This window comes from Myotis davidii, unplaced genomic scaffold, assembly GCF_000327345.1.
Source record: "Myotis davidii unplaced genomic scaffold, ASM32734v1 scaffold78, whole genome shotgun sequence".
NCBI lineage: Eukaryota > Metazoa > Chordata > Mammalia > Chiroptera > Vespertilionidae > Myotis > Myotis davidii.
In genome coordinates this window covers 2599454-2602742 of record NW_006290305.1, presented here as the reverse complement: position 1 = coordinate 2602742, position 3289 = coordinate 2599454, and the positions used below count along the sequence as shown (strand labels likewise).

The 3289-nt window shown below is 49.6% G+C and overlaps 1 protein-coding gene across 3 annotated transcripts in view; it reads right to left on the bottom strand.

Moving 5' to 3' along the window:
• Positions 1-3288, bottom strand: part of PTPN2 (protein tyrosine phosphatase, non-receptor type 2) — a 61821-nt gene extending 58533 nt beyond the window's left edge. For 2 of the 3 annotated variants that reach the window (XM_006763253.2, XM_015563580.1), the window contains exon 1: positions 3130-3288. In XM_006763253.2, the coding sequence (XP_006763316.1) occupies positions 3130-3198 (69 nt within the window). In that variant the 5' untranslated portion in view covers positions 3199-3288. The remainder of the gene's footprint in view (positions 1-3129) is intronic. The other variant, XM_015563581.1, reaches the window with a different exon arrangement.
• Position 3289: the final 1 nt, after the last annotated feature.

The window sequence follows — 3289 nt, the reverse complement described above, 5'->3', positions numbered from 1 at the left end:
GGCTGGGCAGGAGTGGCTCAGTTGGTTGAGCATCACTTTCTGTGCACTAAAGGTTGCGGGTTCAATCCCCAGTTAGGGCATGTACAGAAGGCAACCAATCAATGTTTCTCTCTCCTCTCCTCCTCTGTCCTCTTCTCTCTCTCTCCCTTCCTCTCTAAGCACGTCCTCAGATGAGGATTAAAAAAAATACACACACACACACACACTCTCTAGAGACCTGGTGCATGAATTCGTGCACTGGTGGGGTCCCTTGGCCTGGCTGGAGATTGGGGGGGCTGGCCAGCCTCAGGGAGGGACCATGGGAGGTTGGTTGGCCCCAGGAGGTTAGCCGGTCGCAGGAGGTTGACTGTGAGAGCACACTGACCACCAGGGGGCAGCTCCTGCGTTCAGCATCTGCCCCCTGGTGGTCAGGGCGCATCATAGCAACCGGTCGTTTAGTTGTTAGGTCGTTTAGGCTTTTATATATATAGAATATATACACACACTAGTGGCCTGGTGCATGGATTCATGCACAATGAAAGGAAATTAATTAGAAGAAATATTTTAATATCATTATTCGTGTCTTGCTAATGAAAATATAATTCTACTGAGTCTCTTATCTACCTACTTCAGCATTTCTGAGAGGATCAAATGAGATGAGGCATGGGAAAACACTTCACAAATATTTGGTTAACTATAAAATGTTTGCAACCAGCTATAAAGCAAGTCAGGTTCCTGGGTTGAAGAAACTCCAAGGATGCTAGTCACTAGGGAGAGGAAGCCAGGCACTGCTACATGACATCATTACCTGGTTCCCACAGTGACCGTTTCCAGGCTGGGTTGGGCTGTGGGCCGCATTTTGTGCCATGGGGGTCTTGGCAGCGTTAGCTACAATTTGGTGGGGTGTCGCTCTGGGGTGGTGGCGGGGCCTGTGTCCCATTGGGGAAAGCCAAGTGTAGTTTTGTTGGCACCAGGTCTGTAGTGCCGTTTATTTTTATTAAAAAATATTTTTATTGATTTTTTACAGAGAAGAAGGGAGAGTGATAGAGAGTCAGAAACATCGATGAGAGAGAAACATCGATGAGCTGCCTCCTGCACACCCCCCAACTGCGATGATACGCCCGCAACCAAGGTACATGCCCTTAACCGGAATCGAACCTGGGACCCTTCCCAGTAACCTAAAGGACACCTAGGCAGGAGTCCATAGAAGGGCTTCCTGAATTCCTTGAAATGAAATGTGAAATTTTTAGTGCATTTTTCTGATAAGAGGGATTATAATTTTCACTGAATTTTTAAGGCATGTGTATACATATCAAACTACTTAACCAAAATGTTAAGCTGAATTAACTTGTCACATTCACCTTTCTCTTCTCAAATCTGTACTGATGTATGACTAGCAACTTGGAGACAGCAGTCTCTGCTAAAAGAAATGTAACTGGAAAAGACACAGCTGGCAGACTCTCACAGATTCCTACCAGAAGGTGCATTTAAAATTTTCTATATTTGGAAAAGTCCTTTAAAGTTACTGCCCTATCTTAACATATTCTATACCCATGTGAATTAAAATATTTAATACACTTCCCGCTATTGTGTTCAAGAGAAAAATGTTACATTCTGAACATAATGACAACGAAAACATTTTTTACTGTCATCTAATTAAATGGAATAGGGGAAAACCCAGGACCATCAAGATTTACAGGAAAGCTTTTTTTCTGCTTTTACTGCACACCAAGTGAACCAACCAGTAGGAACAGCATTTAACTCACTCAATTCAATCTTGGGAATAATATGATAATAATTAAACAGATGAGAATAGGCAATTAGGTCATTTTAAAAGAAATAAAAAAGTTGTATTTGAATTAAAAGGTTCTCTAGTTGAGCTAAAGAAGCTAGTCAGGAGCTCAACTATTGTATGCGAATCCATTTACAAGAGTTCCAGAACAGCCAAGATTATCCTATGGTGCCAAGAAATCAAAATAGTGGTAGCCTATGGGGTGGAGCAGGGCGCATGACAGTTCTTCTGGGGTGATGGAAAGGTCATTTACTATTATTTTTTTTGGAAAGGTTATTTTGACTTGAGTGGTGCTTGCACAGGCGTATACATTTATGAGACAAGCTTAACCACATACATAAGATTTTATTGTTAAAGAAAACTGAAAAGAGGATGACACCCTTGCAGTGGTTCTCAACCTTCTGGCCCATTAAATACAGTTCCTCATGTTGTGGCCCAACCATAAAATTATTTTCGTTGCTACTTCATAACTGTAATGTTGCTGCTGTTATGAATCGTAATGTAAATATCTGACATGCAGGAAGGTCTTAGGCGACCCCTGTGAAAGGGTCGTTCGACCGCCAGAGGGGTCGCGACCCACAGGTTGAGAACCGCTGGATACAACCGAAGCCCAGGCTCCTTCCGGGAACCTCTGTGGAGGTCGCTCCACACGCTGCGGTGTGGGGCTCTGAGACCATTCAGACGGCTGATCGCCAGGAGCGCTCGCCACCACTGAGGTTCAGTCACTCCCAAGGCGAGAGGCCCAGGCACCACGCACACAACCAGGCAAGGAAGCGGGCGTCCCGGCCGGCCTCGGCCCGCGCGGCCACACGACACCTGGGCAGCGGGAAAGGTAACTGGGAACAGAGCGAGGCGCCGGGCAAGGGGCGGCGAAGCCCGATCCGAAACAGCAGCAGAATCCGCGCCCCGCTGCGAGCTCCCAGAGCCGGGGGTCTCCCCTCATTTCATCCCCCCGCACACCCCTATCCCGGCCCTTCCCACAGTTACGGCGGCCTCTCGGACGGCCCGCCCCACACCAATCACCACCGGCCTCAGGGTTCCCCACATCCCCACCCGACCCCAGGACAGAGAAACACATCCGCGCGCGCCACAAGACGCCGCTGTGGTGCCGCCTTCTAGAATTAACTCTGCGCTTGCGCTTCCGATAAACATCCCCCGCCCTCCCAACACACACCTCACTTAAAGTCTTTTTTTCAAAAGGGAACAGAGACTCGGTCGGCGCAGGCGCAGCCCTGACGCGGCCCGCGCGCCACCACTTCCGCCCTGTGCGGGAGGCGGGGGACGCGGGAGGGAGCCGGCGGGCGCGAGCCTGGGTCCACGGAGGTGTACAGCGCCTGCTGCGCGAGCCATTGACTCACCAAGTACAACTGCTGCCAGCGATTTTGAGCATCCAACTCCTCAAACTCTCGCTCGATCGTGGCAGACATGGCCGCTGGAGCGAGCTAGCGCGAGCGGAGCTGTCCCGGCGGAGAGGCTCAGGCCCCCGCTCGATCCGGGGAGAGTGCTGGCGCTGTGGCC